General features: G+C 41.2%; 1 protein-coding gene across 5 annotated transcripts in view; it reads left to right on the forward strand.

The window, feature by feature from the left end:
- Positions 1-4,982: 4,982 nt before the first annotated feature.
- The window catches only part of LOC119559610 (putative serine/threonine-protein kinase haspin homolog), a 126,545-nt gene continuing 109,365 nt past the window's right edge, over positions 4,983-22,162 (forward strand). For 2 of the 5 annotated variants that reach the window (XM_037872638.1, XM_037872639.1), the window contains exons 1-2: positions 5,025-5,190; positions 5,243-6,083. In XM_037872638.1, the coding sequence (XP_037728566.1) occupies positions 5,126-5,190; positions 5,243-6,083 (906 nt within the window). In that variant the 5' untranslated portion in view covers positions 5,025-5,125. The other 3 variants (XM_037872637.1, XM_037872641.1, XM_037872636.1) reach the window with 3 other exon arrangements.

The raw sequence follows: 22,162 nt of genomic DNA on the forward strand, positions 1-22,162 counted from the left end.
GCTAACAAAAAGAGAACTTCATAGCGGCCACGCAAATATGCTGTTTTTGCCGGCTATGCCGGCTGGTAGTCAGCTTTTCGCTCCGTAAAGCTACATCTGCGTCGTGTCATCTGGAATTCCATCCTCACATTTCAGCAAATTTACACCTTTTAGGCTCAAATTAAGTCCGTCGTCAATTCACGCCTACTCTTCGCTACGTCAGACATCGGGTTTCCTATTTGTCACCCGCACACCTGCTGTTTGGGCGCCCTTATACATCAGTCCCAGGGAGCGATCTTGGCCACGTAGCAGTTAACCGACTGGATTACTGGAAAAATGTCTAGGCAATGCTACAAGGCTTCTGGAAGAGATGGCATCAGGAGTACCTCACTACACTTCGACAGTGCCCTAAGTAGAATACGGAGAGGAAGAACGTTGCTACTGGGGATATGGCGATCATCAAGGATTCAAACACACCCTCTGCCGCTTGGACTTTGGCGCGCATAATTGAAGTCTATCCAGGTAAGGATGGGCTGGTTCGCGCCGTAGGGCTGCGAACTTCATCAGGTGAACTTGTTAGTTCCATTTCTAAAATTGTCATTCTGCCTAAAGCCTAGTACTCACATCGACGAAAACCGCGAGCTAACCATAGGAGTGAGCGAGAGGCAAATACGCGGCTAACGCTTTCCGTCGGGTTTGTTTTTCAGCGCGGTATTCAGATGAGCTAAGGAAATACAAAAAAAAACCTGATTAAGCGAGTGACTTTCGATGAACGCCGTAAGCTGCGGCTCAAAGAATAAGAAACTTAATCTTTGGCGGTGTTCGTGCAAAAGCGGTGTGGAATTTAAAAATTAAAAATGGAAGGAAAATCCCAAAAACGTCTAAAGGAGGTCTGTGCAGATGAAAAATTACGCCTAATCCAAGCTGTTGCCCATTATTGTGGGATTTCACGGACAGGAAGCAATACCACAACAGGACAAATCCGCAGAATAGTTGAAGTGCTGGTGAAGATGAGATCCACTAGAGAATCCCAGTGGGAAGGAACACGCTGAGTGGGACTTCGCTTGACGAGCTCTCCATTGGGGAACAACTGGACTCCACCTCCACCAGCTACTTGGCAGCTAAAGCGGAGAAGGTGGACGCACCGGCTTCTATAGGGAAGAGGAAATAAGGTCGCCCGCTAAGGGCCATCTGAAGGAATCATTGCCAGGACGCTGGGTGCCTATATGCAGCATCAGGCGGAACAACCCCGTTCACAATCCGACTCCCACTTCCTCAAGGTCCAATATGCCTGTTCGGAGCTGGACTACAGATGGGCCGGAAAAGATGGCAAAGCATCCGTGGGACGAGAAAAAAGCTTTATACTAATTATACTTTATTTTACAAATTAACATAAATAAAACATTCGTTGAATATTCCATTTATTTTTATGTTAACTTCTTGATGCACCAGCAGACACTTCTATTTTAAATTGCTCCAATTGATTTGTTTTCCGTTTGGCAACAAACCCAGCTGCTTGACAGTAAGAACTTTTAAAACTTCGGTCACACTAGAAAGAATAAGATTTTTCGACTAGTGAAACTCATAGCCGATCTGAGTACTAGGCTTAATTCAGAAACTTAGTTTCAGGGTGGGCCGGGAAGTTGAGGAACCTGATAACATATTATAATAATTTGGTTTATAAGATATTCCTTCTGGAGATGGTCTGGTCTCACGAATTTCTAGCTCTCTCTCTCTCTCTTCCTCCTGACCACGAGCAAAAGGAAAAGGAATTCTTATTGTGAAATAATTGTGTATTATTAATCAGCCCAATTTACCATTTAGCGTGCTCTATTCACCATCACCGAGACCTACTTATGTTCCCACAATGTTGTTAACTACTCCCTTCACAGTTGTGCTAATATGCACGCTAAACTAGGCGTTAGACTAAGCGTTAATTGAAGCTCCTTGTCAGAAAGTTGTTTTCAAATTAAATCCTCAGTTTTTGAGAGAATCGCTTAACAGTAAACCAACCTCCGGTTTTTCACCAACAAAAAAATGCAAAAATCAATTACTCAAGGTTTCACTCGTAGAGGTTGTGCCAATATAAGCGGGCGGAGTTAAAACGATAAATGAAAAGCCGTTTAATCCAGAACCACAATGTAAATAGCTTACCATACAGTAACCGTATGAAAAAATGCTATCTCCTATGCTAGCTTCCTTTAATGTTTTACTACTCTCATGAGGTTGTGCCAACTCACACGGTATCGCATATTTATACCCGTTACTCGTAGAGTTCAAGGGTATACTTGAACCGTCCGATAGTTATAACAGGTAGAAGGAAGCGTTTCCGACCCCATAAAGTATATGAGTGATTCTTTGTGATACGTATCGAGATTTTCATTATGGTCTCAAAACGGTTTCATATTTTTATCGCGATATTATACCATTATACAGGATTTTAAAAATATTAAAAAAATGTATCCATTTGACAGAAGCAAAGATATGGCGATGCCCTTTTTTTATTAAGATTGTGTATAACTTTAAATTACATGTTGTAAGAAATAAAAAAAAATTCTCCTTAATTATTATTTTTGCCAACCTTTCAGATAAAAATAACTCCCACAACAGTTTCCAAGCAAATTATATTCCAAACTTAAAAAAAAAAAATGCAATCGTTCGTACGTTCGTCCCACCAAATTTATGTTGCAAAATGCAAGATATCCGATTGGGACAAATCTGAAAACTTTATTGTTTGTCTGGGCTGGAATTTTGACCTCGTCAGCTAGTTGCGGTGGCTTACATCGCTTCTTTAAATGGGAGCCCACTTTCTCATTTTATCTCATTTTAATATTCTTTTCAATGATCCTATAAAAAATTAATTCTATCAGCCCAAGACAAACAATAAAGTTTTCCGAATTGTCCCAATCGGATATCTTGCATTTTGCAACATAAATTTGGTGGGACGAACGTACAATATCTCTGGGCTAGTCGCGTCGTTTAAGTAGCGCGTAAAACGGTCGAAAACAGTTCGTTACAACATAATTTAATAGTAATAACAAGAAAAGACTGCTTTGTTTTTGATTTAATATAAACTGTTTTAATTAATTTTGGGGAAACCCATGGAGGTCCCACGTCAAAATTTGTAAGGTTCAACAAGGATTATGTTTAGAACATTATACTAATTTTTAAAAAAAATTAAAAATGCCGATTTGCAGAAAACCGCGAGTGAATTTTTTTTTTTAAGTTTGGACTATAATTTGCTTGGAAACTGTTATGGGAGTTATTTTTATCTGAAAGGTTGGCAAAAATAATAATTAAGGAGAATTTTTTTTTATTTTTTACTCCATGTAATTTAAAGTTATACACAATCTTAACAAAAAAAAGGGCATCGCCATATCTTTGCTTCTGTCAAATGGATAAATTTTTTTAATATTTTTAAAATCCTGTATAAATGGTATAATACCGTGATAAAAATATGAAACCGTTTTGAGATCATAATGAAAATCTCGATACGTTTCACAAAGAATCACTCATATATATTCTTGATCACGATCATGTCTGTCTGTCCGTATGAATGCTACAAATGGTTTCTTGAGATAAATAATGTACGTTTTAGTGCAACAGATGCCAGGTCCTCCCAAGGAGGAGGTTGGTCATTTCCTTAACAAAAGCGTAGACATATATCTCTTTTGAGATCAAATGCTGGGTTCCGAGCCGTTGGGAGGCTTCTTGACCTGCACCAACAACAATTTCCTTATAACGGCATCATTGCAATTCAACTGCATTTCCTTTTTGAAAAATTTCGAAGCGCCAAGTACTAAAATCACCTAAACTCGAAAAAAACACATACTGAATCGATTAGAGTGTCCCATTTTCCGCTGCAGCGAGCTGTAACCACTTTTTCCCATCTCTTTCTTACACGTGTTTTTCTTATAGCCTAGTACTCAGATCGGTTAAAAGTTTCACTAGTCGAAAAATCTTATTCTTTGTAGTGCGACCGAAGTTTTCAAAGTTCACCCGCCATTCATGTAGCATGGTCTTACTGTCAAGCAGCTGGGCTTGTTGTCAAACGGAAAACAAATCAATTGGAGTCATTTAGAAAAGAAGAGTCTGCTGGTGCACAAAGAAATTAAAATAAAAATATATGAAATTTTTAACGAATATTTTTATTTATGTAAATTAGAAGTTTAAGGCTTCCCTTTCGTCCTTCGGATGCTCGTCATCTTTCCCGCGCCATCTGTAGTCCAGCTCCTAGCTGGCCAATAATGGCTGGCTCCTCCAGCTGTCCCTTAGCGGGCGATCTTATTTTCTCCTCCCTATAGAAGCCGGCGCGTCCTCCATCTCCGCTTTAGCTGTCAAGTAGATGGTGGAGGTGAAGTCTTCAATTGAGAGCTCGTCGGATATCGAGCGAATGTCCCATGTTCCTTTCCACTGGGATTCTCTAGTGGATCTCCTCCAGCGCTTCAACTATTCTGCGGATTTGCCCCGTTGTGGTATTGCTTCCTGTCGGTCAAGTTCCACAATAATGGCAACAGTTTGGATTAGGCGTCTTTTTTCATCTGCAATGACCTCCTTTATTCGTTTTGGGTGTTTTTCTTCCATTTTCTATTTTTAAATTCCCCACCGGCCTCTGCACGAACACGGCCACAGATCAAATTTCTTATTCTTTGGGCCGCGGCTAACGGCGTTCATCGAAAATTAACTCGCGAAATGTGGTATTTTTTCTGGTATTTCCTTAGCTCATCTGAGTACCGCGCTTGAAAACAAACCCGACGAAAAGCGCTTGCCGCGTATTTGCCTCTCGCTCACTCCTATGGTTAGCTCGCGGTTTTCGCCGATGTGAGTACTAGGCTTATGAAGGAAAAAAACTGAAGTGGAATTTGGTCGCAGAAGCCAAAAACCTCTCTGTGTGAATAGGGTTATTACGTCCTTACATTTTTACACTTTATGTGCAGCCCGTAAACGATGGGGGTTTCGCATCAATTCCGCTGTGTGAACGCTACCTAAACCGATTCAAGTGGCAGTGCAAAGACAGATAAGGATGTAAACAAAAAGTGAGTTGTATTGTTCTAAAATCTTTATAATTGCAATGAAGTGGGTTTCGATTGATCCGTAAATTATAAAACTTGAAATATTTATTCGTTATTTACAATACATAAAGAACATGGATAAATCATCAGGAGACGAAATATGGAAGGATTCGTTTGATAAATTGTTGGAACCGAGACCGTAAGATTAAAATGATTGAAATCTTTACAAATATACAGAATATTGCTTCTAGGCAACTATGTAAACTGAACATAATAAAAGAGAGTGTAAGATATTCATATAATATCGACACTAGTGTAGAAAATAGCAGCCACAGTATAAAAGGTTGTTCACCAAAAAGTTGCAATCAAAGTGTATCTATATCAACACCTAATTATAAACGCTTTGGCAAGGAATTGTTTAATTGTGGTTTGTCTCCGATTAACCGCGTACAACTTGATGGTTTTGGAGACATAACTGAGAAATTCAATGCCGATCAGGATGCAGGTTTGATAGTACCACCTAAAAATCAAATTGACAAATCTTATAAATTGACGTTTTATCGTTCGAAGCAACGATTTAGTAACCAAACAAATAAGGTTGCTTGTGCTAGCAACCAATCGAATAAGATTGTTGGTGCTGTACTAAAACCAGGAAAGTGGCGTAAGTCACTAAACATTTTTCGCCAAACTCAAATAAGTGCTCTAAATGAAAGCAAAAAATTGGAAAACCGGAACTCAGTATGCCAGGATCGGAAGTCAATATTTTTAAATGGCTTTAATAAGCAAAAGGTCATTTGTCAACAAGACTTCTTAAAATATTGCAATCAAGTCAAGCCCCTTAAATTTAATGCTGCATATGCACAACATAAAATGTTGAAAACCTACAAAATAGGCGAAGGGGCTTACGGAGAAGTCTTTCGTTACACTCCAAACCGTAAAGGATGTAAAAATGATCTAGTTTTAAAGATAATACCCATCGAAGGTTCTATCGAAGTTAATGGAGAAAAACAAAAAAAATTTGGTCAAATTTGGCCAGAAATAATTATTACTAAAAAATTGAGCAGCACTCAAGGATTCGCAAGCATTGAAAAGGTAATTTTTTAGGTCTTAGTGATACAAATTATTGCATTAAGGGCCGGTTTCTCGAGTCCCTGTCAAAGTCCCTGATAGCTATTTGTCCGAAAAACTTAAAGACCACATAAAGTGGTCGTAAAAGCAAATCGGTTTTCTCGACGCATTAAATTTATCTGAACGAGAAACAATTAAAGAGTGCTGTTAATCCCAAATTTAAGCTGTTCTCGAGGCTCGAGAAAGCCAAAATCGCTTAGCAGTGACTTTTTCTGTTCGGCAAATGTTAGCCGGCACTCGAGAAAACAGCCCTAAGTACGTACATTTAAAAATTATGTAAGCTTCGAAAGTACCATTGCTCTCATAGCTCTGCGTGCAGCGCCAATACTTTAAACTAAACGTCAAATAACTGCTAATCCTCCATAGTTTAGTTTAGTGCTTCACATCTGACATCCATTAAGGGGTTTTCATATGCGCTTAGAGGTCTTTTTAACATGCAAGACTTATGATGTGATAGTCTCATATTTTTTTCTGATAGTGCTCAAAGGAGTTTTATACACTTGTAGCGCGAAAAAAGGTACATTTCGTTGATTATTTTTTTTAAGGAAGACAATTTGTATTATGTTTTTGTGTGTATTGTATTTATTTGGTATATATTGCTAACTTAGACTTAACTGTTAGTAGGTTTAAAGATCACTATCAGCTAAGGTTTTCCATTCGTTAACGTCAGCGGTAGAAGCTTTTGCTTTGGCTCCATCAGGAAAAGCCTGTTATGTGCCGGTATCAGCTTAGAGATATATAGCAACGCAAATAATATTTAACCGATAGTACTGTGAATGATAAAATAAAGGTGGGTAAATAATTTAGCATTCAAGTCACGTCCTCTAACGCCCACTAACATAAGCTGAAAGCAAATCACAAAATTCCTGAACTACCAATAACACAGGAAATAAAGTTTTTCATAAGCTACGTCGTATTTGGGTCGTGAGATCTTGGTAAATCGCTCTCTATTTAGAGTGCGTGAAAAATAATATTAGTGAGTAAAGTTCGTCAGTCATCAGTTCACATAGCCCCACAAGCTTAGCTGTCGCTTGATCGCAATACGATCGCGCTGTTTTTCGGCCATATTCCCTCCCCTTCACAAATTCGTGTGCAAAATGGATGATCGCGGGTCGTGCAATACGATCCCCTATTGTCAAGGTTGTCCGTCCCCTTTTGTTAAAGGTCGAGCCCATCGTAGTTTTAAGTTCCTTTGTACACTATAAGTTTACTTAATAAAATATTAGGCTTATATTGTAGGATACAGCACCAATATTTACACATGTATGTTTATTAGATAAGAACCGTGTTCCGACAAACTTACCCCCTTTTTAAATCCTGGGCAATGAGACCTCGACGCTCCCGATACTGGGCTTTGGAAAATATTATATTGAATTATTATTGCTGTTCTTAATTATACTAATTTACTTAAACACAATATATATATATATATTATGCCAGAGGCATGCTACGTCTTTAGCGGCCTGTGGAGAGACTCGTCTTCTCTAATTGTTTATCAGGATTCGCACTTTGTCTATCGATTCGGCTTACTTAAATGTATTTCAATACATTTTGAATATTTTCAATGTTTTGACTTTCACTTGTCCTCCAATTGATTTGTATGGGACTATCGGCCTTTGGTTATGTATAAGTTAACTTTTGATTGGCTCGATTAGCACATTTCTATTGCATCACTACTTTTCCCAAAGTATGCTATTGGTCACTACGCCTCTGAACGGATGCCTCGCACAGCTTATCAAGTTCCAGGAGCATGGTGATCACGAGTACTGCAGCCACAGTCATCACAGCATGTCGGATGTCTTCCTTATGGTTGATCACCTCCACGTTCTTTGATAACTCTGGCAGCGGTGGTCCGACGCATAAGATTCTTTTGAGCTGCTGTTTGAGTAGCTGGTCCTGGTAGCGGAATCCCAAGCCCATCGAAAATGGCCTTTCCTCCTAGATAGCAAGACACCAGAATGAATTCTTCTCTTCTCTAGTTAGCTAAGGTTTTTTATACCAGATTAGACCTCTTACTTGGATTCCTGTATGGATCAAATTAACTAGGTGTTCCCACCTATGAATACTATTTCTCGATATTCGCTATCGAGTCAACGGCTGGCTGTTGTACCTTGCAGTTCCCGGGGTATGGTTACCAGTAGGTCGATCGTGGCCGGTTTTCACACCCGTGAATTGTCCCATTGCATTTTCTTCTGCTATTACCAGTCTAAGTTCGGTTAGTCAAATGCACTCCTCCCTTCGACTCAAGACTCGTCGTTGCTTCCTTATGTGGATCTTTGTATGGGGGGACGTACGTAACAGGCTTGAAGTGATCGACGCGGACACGCATGGAATGACTTTGCAACAGGAATCTGAGTACGACCACAGTTGTCTGTACCGTGCATTTTTTCTTCTCCATGTCCTCGATTAGTTGCCAGTACCATTTAGTGACTCCACCTGCTAGTAGAATATGGAATTCCCTTAACACTTGGTGCTGGTTTATGCCATACAACTCTTGCAATCGGTCGCCTCAGAACAGGAAACTTTCAACTGTAATGCCGCGTTGGGTGTTCTTAACCGGTGCATATGGCTATTAAGCATTTCTTGCGTTACCGGCTCGAGAGGTGGCGCCTTTTGGATACCTTAAAATACTGTCGGTGGCATTAGGATGGTTTGGGGTGATGGGGACAGTCCCTTCTCCCAAGGCTCTCTTTCAGGTGAATCGCGTAGCCTTGGAACGCTCGCACTACGGCGTGGTGGTTCCCTCCGCGCGTTATTGCTCGTGTCACTCATCCATAAAACCTTTTTCTTCACCCCTTCACTTATGCAGTTGGGCCCTCTCTTTTAGGCCTCTTCTTAATTAAATAGTTTTTCACTTCGTGCTGATTAATAAAGGTACTCAATTTTTAATAGTTTTTCACTTCATGGTGATAAATAAAGGCGCACAATTTTTCACTTGCTTGCTCTTAATATAATAGGATCAATGTGATAGTTATTAAACGCCCGGTCAGCGACGTAAACGCTGAATAAGTCGACAATAAATGTTTATATATGTTCACCAAGTCTCTCTTCGGTCAAGACCCGTCCGATATGTAATCCCCAAAAAACCAAAGCAACTATCCCTAGCTAGGGGTGTTAGCCGCTTCTACACAACTGGGTTTTGCTAAACTCACATGCCCTTTATATCCCTTTATAGTCAGCTCAAATGTTCCAAACGAAAACTGGCTGCGCCTAGACAAGGATTTCGTTCAAACGCGTCGTCGGAAATCAGGTTGTTTGGGCAAGCAACCTCAGGCTTCTCAACCGTTTTTCTATTTCTCTGGAGTCGAGCCTATCAAACGACCCGTCAAACTAGTCTAGTACGTCGTGAAGCGTCGGCCGGAGAATCTAAAACCGTCCCCCGCCAAAATATGTCAAGGGAAACCGCAAAGTCTCGAGCCTATCAAACGACCTGACAAATGCCTAGTAAGTCGTGAAGCGTCGGCTTTACGTTTCTTGTCCCACACCCCTATTATATCCTGAATCGATAAACGAACAATAGATCCGCACCGCAAATGCGTTATCGTAATGTTTGCGCTCCTGCTCTTTCTGGACTTGAACCTCTCAAACGGCCTAGCCTTAGCCTAGCACGTCGGCCAGAAGCACATCTAAATTCCATTTACGTAAATTATAACAAATAGTCTGTCGGCACGTAGTTACCCTATTATAGGGTATTCAATTGCGTTGCAAAAGTGTAAACTTTGTAAGTTTGCCAGACGAGAATTTTTAAAAATCGTTGCAGGAAATTGACGTACAAAAGAAAGATAACTTTTAAATCCAACAGGAATTGGGTGGCATCCTCTGACCAAGTCATTAGGTAAAATGCAACAATTGTTCTGCTCCGTATTCTATTTTTCCCGGTTTTGTCAGCTGTTTCGGACATCCCTAATAAATAGTGCTGGTTATGTGTTTATTCCACGGCATTGTTTGGCTACTTTATTGAATTTGTTTAGTTTTCGTATGTACAGCTGCGGCAACAAAAATAGCACCAATGTGTAGGCAATTCTTCTTTCTGCTACAAAATGGTCATTTTTTGCAATATTTGTATTCTACTAAATAAAATAAATGTGGTTACGCCCACAATGCGTATGGTTCTTAAAATGTCGATACATTTATCAAAAAAGTAGAAAAGTCATGCGGCAACAAAAATAGCACCACTTAAAGAAAAGGCTTGAAAAACTTAAAAATAACGCGATTTGAAAATTTTTTTTGATTGCAATGTATGATTTTATACATCTTAAGGTAAAAAAATATTGTTCCAAAGCTTGAGCTGCAACAACAACAACAACGACCGACCTTGACGTCACTAGACGCCAGAATCTTTCCTTGGCCAAATTGTTGTGTGACTTTTAAAATAGCTCAAGGGCAGTTTTTTCTTTGGGTTTGCATTAAAAACATAGTTTTTTTAACATTTCTGCAAAGACTTTCGATGTTTTTAAGTTCTGTGGCTTGAAAGGTCCCATTATACCATTGAGCTTAAGGGTTTTGATACTTTAGACGACTCTATCAGATTGTTTTTTGGTTTATAATCGTGGTAAAGCTTCCAAAATAAATTAATTTTGCATTACGAATAAAATTGCATCATAATTTCTGAGCTGTCAAAATTTACATGTTGATCCTGTATGGGCTTACATTATGACATGGTACCATTATTATAGTAAGAGAATATGCTTATACCATGATACTTACTTCACCATTATTATTCCTTGCAAATGTGAATTGGAGACTCAATTTTGAATTTGTAGGTTATCTGATGTGAATTTTAAGCCTTTTTCATCAAAACATGAGCAATATTCAGCCGCCAGACCATAAAAGAGTCTGGGAGATTATTTTTTTGGACGTCAAGCGCATAATTATACCCGTTACTCGTAGAGTACAAGGGTATACTAGATTCGTCGGACAGTATGTAACAGACTGAAGGAAGCTTTTCCGACCCCATAAAGTATATATATTCTATATCCGTCTGTCTGTCCGTCCGGATGAACGCTGAGATCTCGGAAACTATAAGAGCTAGGCTATTGAGATTTGGCGTGCAGATTCCTGAGCTTCTTACGCAACGCAAGATTCAGCAGAGAGCCACGCCCACTCCAACGCCCACAAACCGCCCAACACAGTGGCTCCTACAGTTGTGATGCTAGAATAAAAATTTGAACTGAAATGTATTGTTCTCATCAATACCTATGGATTGACCCAAAAAAAAGTTTGCCACACCTCCTTGAACGCCCACAAACTTCAAAAAATCGTAAATATGAACGTGGATATCTCGGAAACTATCAAAGATAGAGAATTGGGATCTCAGATTTAGATTCCGTAGCCTTGTACGCAGCGCAAGTTTGTTACGCGAATATGCCACGCCCACTCTAATGCCCACAAACCGCCCAAACCTGTGGCGCCCACCATTTTCATGCTAGATACAAATTTTTAACTGAAATATTTTGGTCTCGTCAATACCTATCGATTGATCCTAAAAAGAATTTGCCACGCCCACTCTAACGCCCATAACGTTTAAATCTGTCTACCGCCGGTAGGTGACGCATTTCAATCTCGCTTTGCTGCGTGCATATCTCCATTTCCCTTTGGTCCCTTTAGCTGAGTAACGGGTATCTGATAGTCGAGGTACTCGACTATAGCGTTCCTCCTTGTTTTTGTTTATGTATATTATATCCAACTTTTTATTACTTACAAATATTTAAAAAAAAATGCATCTTGATAGGCGGCTTAAACGGGACCTACTTGCATTCTACTTGCATGACTTTTTAACAGTTATGTGGTCAATGCGGCTTTCGCACTGCGTGCTATTCTTTTGTGTTTTTGTTTTAGGTAACTACTAATCATTATTTTAAAGAATTCGACGATTCAACTTAACTTATTTTTTGCATTGCCTTTATAAATGTTACTCTATTTTTACCATCACAGTGCGCTTAGTGACCCATTGGGAACACTATTTTATTCATTATTTTACCAATTCACTTAGTAGTACTTATTCTTAATACAACAAAACGAAAACAGCCGAAAAATCTGAGCAAATGAAGTTTTAAGCCGAAAACCGTTAATAGTGCTATTTTTGTTGCCGCATAGTTTAGCAACTTCTATGATAAATGTATCGAAGTTTTAAAAACCATCCGCATTGTGGACGTAACCACTTTTATTTTAGTTAAAAGATATGTAAGCCCACTTACCCTTACAAACAGAATAATAATATTGCAAAAAAAGACCATTTTGTATCACAAAGAAGAATGGCCTTGCTTATATTTTTTATGATTTTTTAAAGGTGACACTGTCGGAAAAAATTTGTATGAAAAAGAGAAAAATATGGCCAAAATGCATGTTTCTAAGCATTTTCAAGAAATCATAAAAAATATAAGCAAAATGATTTTTGAAAGTTCTTACTATTATTTTTGTTTGAAGAAACTTTTTGCATCAAAAAATTTAAGTTTTCAAGTCGAGGAAAAAATTTCAAAAAGGACATTTTCACACAAATTCGTCCTTTTCAATAAGTACTGAATGTGTTAAGAAATGTATTGTATCATTCAAACGGCATTTAAATTACCTTTCCATTGATGCCAAAGTTAACAAGATGTAAGTTCAAATTATGAATATATTTAACTTTTTTTTTGTGAAAATACTTTTGACCACCCTTGTATATATATAAATATACGTGCACCAATATACGGCTGTTCTTAAATATACCAATTCACTTAAACACAAAATATATAGATATATTGTGATCTTCTTTGATGACAATGGCAGCGCTGGTTCGACACATAAGAATCTTTCGAGCTGCGATTTGTGTCCTCCTCAAGGACTGTTGGATATGGTGGCTGGTCCTGGTGGCAGAAGACTCCGTGGACGACTACCCCAGGGAAAATCGTCTTCCCTCGGAGCTGCCGGCTTCCGTCAGCAAGACACACAAATGGATTCTCTTCCAAGCTCTATTTGTCTAAGGTCTTTTATACCAGACTAGAGCTTTTACTTGGCTGAGGGTATGGATCGGATAAACTAGGTGTTCCCACCTAGGATTACCGTTTCTTGATATCTGCTATCTTGGGAGTCAACGGCCGGCTGTTGCCCTTTGCCAGCTACCGGAGTATGGTTACCAGTAGGTTGATCGTGGCCGTTGTTCTGGCCACGCGACACCCGAGAATTGCCGAATTGCATTTTCTTCTGCCTTTACCAGTATGAGTCTGGTTAGTCACACGCACCCCTCCCCCTGTCTAAAGATTCGTCGTTCTTTCTCTATGTGAATCTTTCTATGTGGAGGGCGTACGTAACAGGCTCGAAGTGATCGATGCGGACCGCATAGAATGACTTCGCAAAAGGAATCTGCGTACGACCATCATTTTCTGTACCATGTTTTTTTTCTCCTATTTAGGCGCCCATGATCAAGAGTCTCATGTTTGTATCGGCTGAGCTGTTCGGGCTGATATCTTCACTGCTGTTGCTTTATGTTAAAGGTATATTATGTACTCTAGTATTTTTCTTAAACTTGGCGCATGGAATTTGGGTTATGATCTAACTGACGACCGATTAAATCACATTTATTAGAAATGTTTGATTGATTTATATGTTTATAAGGTGTAAGAACGTTTGTACTAATAAGAAGGCCTTGTAGTGCTGGGCATGTTTTTCGCAGTATTTTTTAATCAGCGGTCCCTCCCTTTTGAATTCCGCTTACGAAGTTAAAGGGGATGTTAGCAGCAAGCCGCCCATCTGGGAGTTCATGTTGTCTTTCAAAAGTTCAACAAATTCATCTTCAGCGAATTTATGCTTCAGTTTGAAATGCAAGCTGTGCATATCGGAGACATAATCGCTGAAGGTTTCGTGCTGTCCTTGCTTGCGTTCCATTAATTCCTTGACTTTCATAAGGTCACTCCCGGTAGTGGAAAATGCCCGTCTCATTTCTTGGGTCAATGAGTAGTAGTCAAAGTCGTAGTCTTCTGCCTTGTCCTTCATTAACTGCCAAAACCATTTAGTGGCCGCACCTGCCAGCAGAAGATGGAATTCACGAAAAACTTGTTGGCGGCTGAGGTCATACAATTCTTGTAATCGGTCCACACGGCACAGAAAACTTTCAACTGTCATGCCGCGACCGCTTCCGTCGAACTTTAGGTTCCATCTGTCTAATCTGACGTCTTTTGATTTCGGTCCCTGAAACGATGAGTTCCGATCGATCTTTGGGTGCAGTTAGTGACTCGTCTCCCTCTCGTTTGTTCTGGATTGCCGGTGGGACGGAGTATCTATCCGCCTGGGTGTTCTTAGCCGATGCATCTGGCTATTAAGCATGTCCTGCGTTACCGGTTCCAGAGGCGGAGTCTCTGGGTATCTCAAGAAGCTGTCAGTTGGATTTGGAACAGTTCGGGGCGGCGAAGGCAGTCCCTTCTGTTCGGGTCTCATGGATGTCGGAGACTGCAATTCTGTTATTTGTGCTTTTAGCGCTTCTATCTGGGCGCTCATACCACGCTGCATTTCGTTGCTCTGCCTCAAGAGCTCCATCAACCTTTGTTCACGCCGCTCGGCAGCCTCTAAGTTGTCCTCCTCATGCCTCTGATATTGGGGAAGCATACTTGATATTCCTTTCGGCGGTCCTTGGGGTAGAATCTCCCCACCGGCGGCTCCTTCCATTTCAGTGGATTGGTTCAGATTGTTTTCCACGGACAGAGTATCTACCTGTCTGGCTGATCTTTCAGGTGAGTCTCCTAGCCTTGGCGCGCTCGCACTACGGGGTTGGTGATTTTCACCGCGCGTTGTAGCTCGGGGTCACTCTTCCCGTGCTGGGTTGGAATGAGACCTTCTTCTTGGCCCCCTTCATTTATATGATTGGGCCTTCTTTAAAGGCCTCCGCTTTCTTTTATAAATTGTCACTTGGTGCTGATTAATACACAGTATAACATGATCACGTTATTCCTTTCAAAACACCCGGTCAGCGACGTAAACGCTGAATAAGTCGACAATAAAATGTTTAAAAACTGGGGGTACTTCTCTCTGCTTCTCAAGTTTCTCTTCGGTCAAGAACCGTCCGATATTTAAGCCCCAAAAATAAACAAAACAAATATCCCTAACTAAGGGTGTTAGCCGCTTCTACACAACTGGGTTCCGCTAAGCCAACCTGCCCTTACGGAAACTAGCTGTGTTTAGAGAAGGACTCTGTCCGAAAACCCCCTCCCGCCAGTCGTCGGAAATTAGGTTATTTGACCGATCATTCTCGGGCTCCACAACCGTTTCCAATTTCTCTGGACTCGAAAATCGTCCACCACCCAAATATGTCAAGAGAAACCGCAAAGACTCGAACCAATCAAACGATCCGACAAATGCCTAGTACGTCGTGAGGCGTCGGCTTTGCGTTTCCTGTCAGTTCCCCCACCTCCCGTTCTGTCCTGGATCGACAAACGAATAGTAGAACCGCACCGCAATTGCTAAATTCGTTACCGTGATGCTTGCGCTCCTGCTCTTTCTGGACTCGAACCTAGCAAACGACCTGGCAAATGCCTAGTACGTCATGGGGCGTCGGCCAGAAAGCACCTATAAATTGTATTTACTTTAATTGCAACAAATAGTCGGTCAGCACGTAATTGTAAGTATTGTATTATAAAAAGGATAACTCATAGTTCTTGGTTTAAGGAAATTTCGGTAAATTTATCCATGAACAAAACAGGGAATTTCTACAGTTTTGATGCTAGAGAAAAAATTTTAACTGAAATGTATTGCTCTCGTCAATACCTATCGATTGACCAAAATAAAAGTTTGCCACGCCCACTTTAACGCCTAAATCGTAAATATGGACGTGGATATCTCGGAAACTTTTAAAGATAGAGAATTGGGATTTTAGATTGAGATTACGTAGCCTTGTACGCAGCGCAAGTTTGTTATGCGAATATGCCACGCCCACTCTAATGCCCACAAACCGCCCAAACCAGTGGCGGCCACAATTTGCATGCGAGATACAACATTTTTACTGAAATGTATTGGTCTCGTAAATACCTATCGATTAATCCAAAAAAAAATTGCCACGCCCACTCTAACGCCCATACCGCTTAAATCTGTCTACCGCCGGTAAGTGGCGCTTTTCAATCTCGCTTTGCTGCTTGCATATCTCCATTTCCCTTTGGTCCCTTTAGCTGAGTAACGGGTATCTAATAGTCGAGGTACTCGAATATAGCGTTCTTCCTTGTTTCTTATGTTTTATTGCATAAAAACTTAATCAAATACAACTTATTTGAAAAGCATAGAGAAAATGGCTACGGAGGGTTTGCCGTTTAATACAGAAACCGCTTAAAATTGAAACGATTTTTATATGACACGAACTGTGATATTATTATAGCAAGGCCTCCAGCCAAGGCAAAAATATTCTCTTAACCTCACTCTTTTTTGAACCTCATATTTCTCTCAGTAGATTTAAAGGTGAATTAAACAATTTGATCGAAAATATTCGTATCTGAATCAACTTCTGGATCAGTACTGGGTTTAAGATGTACCAAAGGTATTCAATGTTCTGAGTGGATATGGAAGAGTTTTTACATTGATGGTAACCACCATTATCAAATCGTTTCCAAATTAAGGCCGCCACGTAATGTTTAGCTGACAAAGCTCCAAAGGCATGGTGTAGAGATAATTTAACGAAACTTTTCAAAGAACTTTCTGACAGCCGAAGTAAAGCATCCGTCTTATGAAAATTATGTAGATGCAGTCAATCAAAATATGCAATGAAATATTAAAACGGCCAATAAGGAAGATAAACTAAATAGTTTCGACCCCGAGAAAACAACTGGCTTTTAGACCAGCTTCAGACGAGAGTCTATGCTCCAAAAAGAACAACGATTATCCGGAGTTTGTCCTGGAAGATCTTGAAGAAGTTTTTAATCAAGATAAAAACACCGCAGGAGGTGCTGGTCTAATTACATACATAATACTAAAGTCACTACTAAAGCCATAGTTGAGTTGGTAGCTTTATAAAATAAAAAGGTCGCAAACGGTGATTTTCCACATTAATGGAGAATAACTAGAATTACTCCAACTCCCAAAAAAATAAAGATTTTACTGATGTTATAAAATTAAGCTCCATCTCCCGATGTCCTGCTTGCGAAAAACAATAAATTGTGTTACGTGGGCATATTAGTGCCCGAGTCCTGACAAGGACTTGGGCCGAGGGAGAGGCGTCCGATATTCTGGCACCATTTGCCGGCATAAGCTACGTCGTATTCGGGTCGTGGGATCTTGGTAAGCCTCTCTCCTCTCCAACATAACGAGAATAAATATTAAAAGTGCCTGGAAAATAATATTACTTCATAAAGTTCGTCGGTCGTCACTCCACACTGCCCCACAAGCTTAGCTGTAGCTTGATCGCAATACGATCGGGCTGTGTTTTGGCCATATTCCCTCCCCTTCACACATTCGTGTGCCAATGGATCGTCGCAGGCCGCGCAATACGATCCCCTATTGTCAAGGTTGTCCGTCAAAAGTTATGTCATTGTTCTTGACCTACTCCACTTCTCGCGTCAGCACACCCCCTTAATAGAGCTCTAGCACTTCATGTTTTGATTTCCTTTTACATTACAAATTTATTGGATAATATTTATATCGGCGAGTGCCGTGGATGAATAACATAATGTTGGCTAAATCATATGGAAATTAAACTAATTGACAATATTTGGTTAGCGGAGAGTATCGAATTTACCACCTGTGAAGGTGCACACATCAGCAAAATGCTGACTACTCACGACTACAAAACGTCGCTCAGAGAGCTCTTGCAATTGTACATACAACAACAAGGCTGATACTCGCCGCTGGAAAAGTTTATAGTAGTCTATAAAACTGTAGGATACTGCACGGATATTTATATATGTATGTTTATAAGAAAGGAACCGTGTTCCGACAAACTTACCCCCTCTTTAAATCCTGGGCGATGAGATCTCGACGCTCCGGATCCTGGGCTTTGGAAAATATTATATTGGATATATATATATATAAATATACGTGCACCAAAATACGGCTGTTCTTAAGTATACCAATTCACTTAAACACAAAATATATATATTTCTATTATGCCAGAGGCATGCGACTTCTTCAACGGCTGTTCATCATGATTCGCACTTTGTCTATCGATTCGGTTGGTTTAAATGTATTTCAGTGCATGTTTGAATGCTTCCAATGTTTTTTTTGTTGATTTTCACTTGTTCTCCAATTGTATTAGTAGAGGATATTGGTCTTTGGTTATGCATGAGTTCACTTTGGGTTGGCTCGATTAACACATTTATGTTGCATCACAACTTTCTCCGACGTATGCTATTGGTTGCTACGCCTCTGAACGGATGGCTCCTACAGCTGAACAATCCTCAGGAGCATGGGGATCACGGGTACTGCGGCTACAAAACATCACAGTAGGACAGATGTCGTCCTTATTGTTGATCCTCTCCACGTTCTTTGATAACAATGGCGGCGCTGGTCCAACACATAAGGATCTTTCGAGCAGCGATGTGTATCCTCCTCAAGGACTGTTGGATATGGTGGCTGGTCCTGGTGGCAGAAGACTCCGTGGACGACTACCCCAGGGAAAGTCGTCTTCCCTCGGAGCTGCCGGCTTCCGTCAGCAAGACACACAAATGGATTCTTCTCCCCAAGCTCTATTTGTCTAAGGTCTTTTATACCAGACTAGAGCTTTTACTTGGCTGCCGGTATGGATCGGATAAACTAGGTGTTCCCACCTAGGATTACTGTTTCTTGATATCTGCTATCTTGGGAGTCAACGGCCGGCTGTTGCCCTTTGCTAGCTACCGGAGTATGGTTACCAGTAGGTTGATCGTGGCCGTTGTTCTGGCCACGCGACACCCGAGAATTGCCGAATTGCATTTTCTTCTGCCTTTACCAGTATGAGTCTGGTTAGTCACATGCACCCCTCCTCCTGTCTAAAGATTCGTCGTTGTTTCTCTATGTGAATCTTTCTATGTGGAGGGCGTACGTAACAGGCTCGAAGTGATCGATGCGGACCGCATGGAATGACTTCGCAAAAGGAATCTGCGTACGACCATCGTTGTCTGTACCGTGTTTCTTCTCCTTTTTAGGCGCCCATTCACGTGTGGCTTCGACCCACTTCTCTGATCAAGAGTCTCATGTTTTATCGGCTGAGCTGTTCGGGCTGATATCTCCACTGCTGTTGCTTTATGTTAAAGGATGGAATTTGGGTTATGATGTTTCCTCTTTTAATCTAACTGACGACCGATTAAATCACATTTATTAGAAATGTTTGATTTATATGTTTATAAGGTGTAAGAACGTTTGTACTATTAGGAAAGCTTTGTAGTGCTGGGCATGTTTTTCGCAGTACTTTTTAACCAGCGGTCCACTCGGAGACCCTCCCTTTTGAATTCCGCTAACGAAGTTAATGGAGATGTTAGCAGCAAGCCGCCCATCTGCGAGTTCATGTTGTCTTTCAAAAGCTCAACAAATTCATCTTCAGCGATTTTATGCTTCAGTTTGAAATGCAAGTTGTGCATATCGGAGACATAATCGCTAAAGGTTTCGTGCTGTCCTTGCTTGCGTTCCATTAATTCCTTGACTTTCATAAGGTCACTTCCGGTAGTGGAAAACGCTCGTTCCATCTCCTGTGTCAACGAATAGTAGTCAAAATCGTAGTCTTCTGCCTTGTCCTCCATTAACTGCCAATACCATTTGGTGGCCGCACCTGCCAGCAGAAGATGGAATTCACGAAAGACTTGCTGGCGGCTGAGGTCGTACAATTCTTGTAATCGGTCTACGCGGAACAGGAAACTTTCAACTGTCATGCCGCGACCGCTTCCATCGAACTTTAGGTTCCATCTGTCTAATCTGACGTCTTTTGGTCCTGGTCCCTGGAATGATGAGCTGCGGTCGATCTCTGGATGCAGTTGGTGACTCGTCTCCCTCTCGTTTGTTCTGGATTGCCGGTGGGACGGGGTGTCCATCCGCCTGGGTGTTCTTAACCGGTGCATCTGGCTACTAAGCATGTCCTGCGTTACTGGTTCCAGAGGCGGGGTCTCTTGGTATATCAAGAAGCTGTCCGTTGGATTCGGAACAGTTCGGGGCGGCGAAGGCAGTCCCTTCTGTTCGGGTCTCCTGGGTGTCGGAGACTGCAATTCTGTTATTTGTGCTTTCAGCGCTTCTATCTGGGCACTCATTCCACGCTGCATTTCGTTGCTCTGCCTCAAGAGCTCCATCAAGCTTTGTTCACGTCGCTCGGCAGCCTCTAAGTTGTCCTCCTCATGCCTCTGAAACTGGGGAAGCATACTTGATCTTCCTTTCGGCGGTCCTAGGGGTAGATTCTCCCCACCGGCGGCTCCTTCCATTTCAGTATATTGGTCCAAATTGTTTTCTTCGGACAGGGTATCTACCTGTCCTGGCTGATTCTGTGCGAGCTCCCACGGCTCTCTTTCAGATGAGTCTCCTAGCCTTGGCGCGCTCGCACTCCGTGGTTGGTGGTTGTCTCCGCGCGTTGTTGCTCGGGTCACTCTTCCGGTGCTGGGTTGGAATAAGACCTTCTTCTTGGCCCCCTTCATTTATATGATTGGACCTTTTTTAAAGGCCTCCGCTTTCTTTTTATAGATTGTCACTTTGTGCGAATTAATACACGCACTAAAATTTGTCTTCACTTTTTTTGCGTTTTGGTATAAAAGGTTCACGTGATTCTTTTCAAAACACCCGGTCAGCGATGTATATGCTGTTTATAATGTTTATAAACTGGGGGTGCTTCTCTCTGCTTCTCAAGTTTCTCTTCGGTCAAGAACCGTCCGATACTTACGCCCCAAAAAAAAAAACAAAATAAATTTCCCTAACTAGGGGTGTTAGCCGCTTCTACACAACGCGGTTCCGCTAAGCTAACATGCCCTTACTTTCCCTTTTTCTAGACATTCCAAATGTTCCAAACGGAATGGCTGTGTCTAGATAAGGAATCTGTCCAAAAACCCCCTCCCGCCAGTCGTCGGAAAACAAGTTGTTTGACCGATCATTCTCGGGCTCCACAACCGTCTCCTATTTCTCTGGACTCGAACCAAGCAAACGACCTGACCAACTAGCCTAATACGTTGTGGGGCGTCGGCCAGAGAAACTAAAAATCGTCCACCGCCCAAATATGTCAAGGGAAACAGCAAAGACTCGAACCAAGCAAACGACCGGACGAATGCCCAGTACGTTGTGGGGCGTCGGCTTTGCGTTTCCTGTCAGTTCCCCCACCCCCATTCTGTCCTGGATCGACAAACGAACAGTAGACCCGCACCGCAACTGCTAAATGCGTAATGCTTGCGCTCCTGCTCTTTCTGGACTCGAACCAATTCAAACGACCGGGCAAATGCGTAGTACGTCGTGTGGCGTCGGCCAGAAAGCACCTATAAATTGTATTTACGTTAATTTTAACAAGTAGTCGTCGACACTTAGTTATAGGTATAGTATTATAAAAAAAGATAACTCATAGTTCTTGATTTAAGGAAGTTCTGGTAAATTTGTCCATGAACAAAACAGAGAATTTCTAAGGTTAAAAACATTTCAAAGTCAGGCCTCTATTCTGCGACAAAGTTCTGATTGAGTGGCCACTCAACACTGGCAGTCACAGAAGTTGGGGACTTTACAGTTATTAATTTAAAGACAAAAACAAATAAGTAGGTGCATATTTAAAATTATTTAAGTTCCCTGCTCTATAAAATAGTCAAATTACTCATGGCAAATAAAGATGGAAGCTTTGCCATACTTAGGTGCATCCACTCCGATACCGCAGGCATCGAGATGGTTGACCCTAATAAAATTCCTTAATGAATATGAAAAATCCTAGCGTTGGGCGCCAATTCTGTTACGTGGGCATATTAGTGCCCGAGTCCTGACAAGGACTTGGGCCGAGGGAGAGGCGTCCGATATTCTGGCACCATTTGCCGGCATAAGCTACGTCGTATTCGGGTCGTGGGATCTTGGTAAGCCTCTCTCCTCTCCAACATAACGAGAATAAATATTAAAAGTGCCTGGAAAATAATATTACTTCATAAAGTTCGTCGGTCGTCAGTCCACACTGC

Source organism: Drosophila subpulchrella, unplaced genomic scaffold (assembly GCF_014743375.2).
Source record: "Drosophila subpulchrella strain 33 F10 #4 breed RU33 unplaced genomic scaffold, RU_Dsub_v1.1 Primary Assembly Seq26, whole genome shotgun sequence".
In the NCBI taxonomy this organism is placed as follows: domain Eukaryota; kingdom Metazoa; phylum Arthropoda; class Insecta; order Diptera; family Drosophilidae; genus Drosophila; species Drosophila subpulchrella.